Source organism: Eimeria mitis, genomic scaffold (genome assembly GCF_000499745.2).
Source record: "Eimeria mitis Houghton genomic scaffold, Emh_scaff282, whole genome shotgun sequence".
Classification (NCBI taxonomy): Eukaryota; Apicomplexa; class Conoidasida; order Eucoccidiorida; family Eimeriidae; genus Eimeria; species Eimeria mitis.
The window spans coordinates 18,393-18,986 of record NW_013571159.1 but is presented as its reverse complement, the minus strand read 5'-3'; the positions used below and the strand labels follow the sequence as shown (position 1 = coordinate 18,986).

Sequence of the window (594 nt, the reverse complement as noted above, 5' to 3'; positions counted from 1 at the left end):
GCTGCTGCTGTTTGCTGCTGCTGCTGCTGCTGCTTGCTGCTGCTGCTGCTGCTGCTGTTTGTTTCAGGTTACAGAAGGCGTTGGATTCGCTGCAGTGCAGCAGCTGGTAAGGATGCGCTCTGCTGCAGCTGAACCCCAAACCCTAAACCCTAAACCCTAAACCCTCAGCGACACAGTTCTCCTTGCTGCTGCCCCTGCTGCTGCTGAATCTGCTGCTGCTCTAGCTGCTGCTGCTGCTGCTGCTGCTGTCTTTGTGTCTCCGTGCAGCAACCGACTACAAGCAGCGGGGCCTGATGCAGCAGGTGCAGCAGCAGCAGCTGCTGCTCCCAGCAGCTCAGCAGCAGCAGCAGCAGCAGCACCAGCAGCAGCAGCAGCAGGAACGGGCCTCCGAAGGAAGCGCAGGCCCCCTTCAGAAGCTTCCTCAACAGGGTCTGCAGCAACAGATGCAGCAGCAGCAGCAGCAGCAACAGCAGCAGCAGCAGCAGCAGATGCTGCAATATGTCTCGATTCAGAGGAGGAGGAGGATGAGCTGGAGAGCCTTCGCAACGCCGAATCTATGCGGGCGCTGAGGGGCTTGCTGCAGCAGCAGCAGCT

General features: G+C 59.9%; 1 protein-coding gene across 1 annotated transcript in view; it reads left to right on the top strand.

Moving 5' to 3' along the window:
• EMH_0006770 (uncharacterized protein) overlaps nucleotides 1–594 on the top strand; it is a gene marked incomplete at both ends in the record, with an annotated part of 4,820 nt that overhangs the window by 2,563 nt on the left and 1,663 nt on the right. Inside the window, 2 exons of the mRNA XM_013497646.1 lie at nucleotides 68–106; nucleotides 268–594. Of these exons, the coding sequence (XP_013353100.1) occupies nucleotides 68–106; nucleotides 268–594 (366 nt within the window). The remainder of the gene's footprint in view (nucleotides 1–67; nucleotides 107–267) is intronic.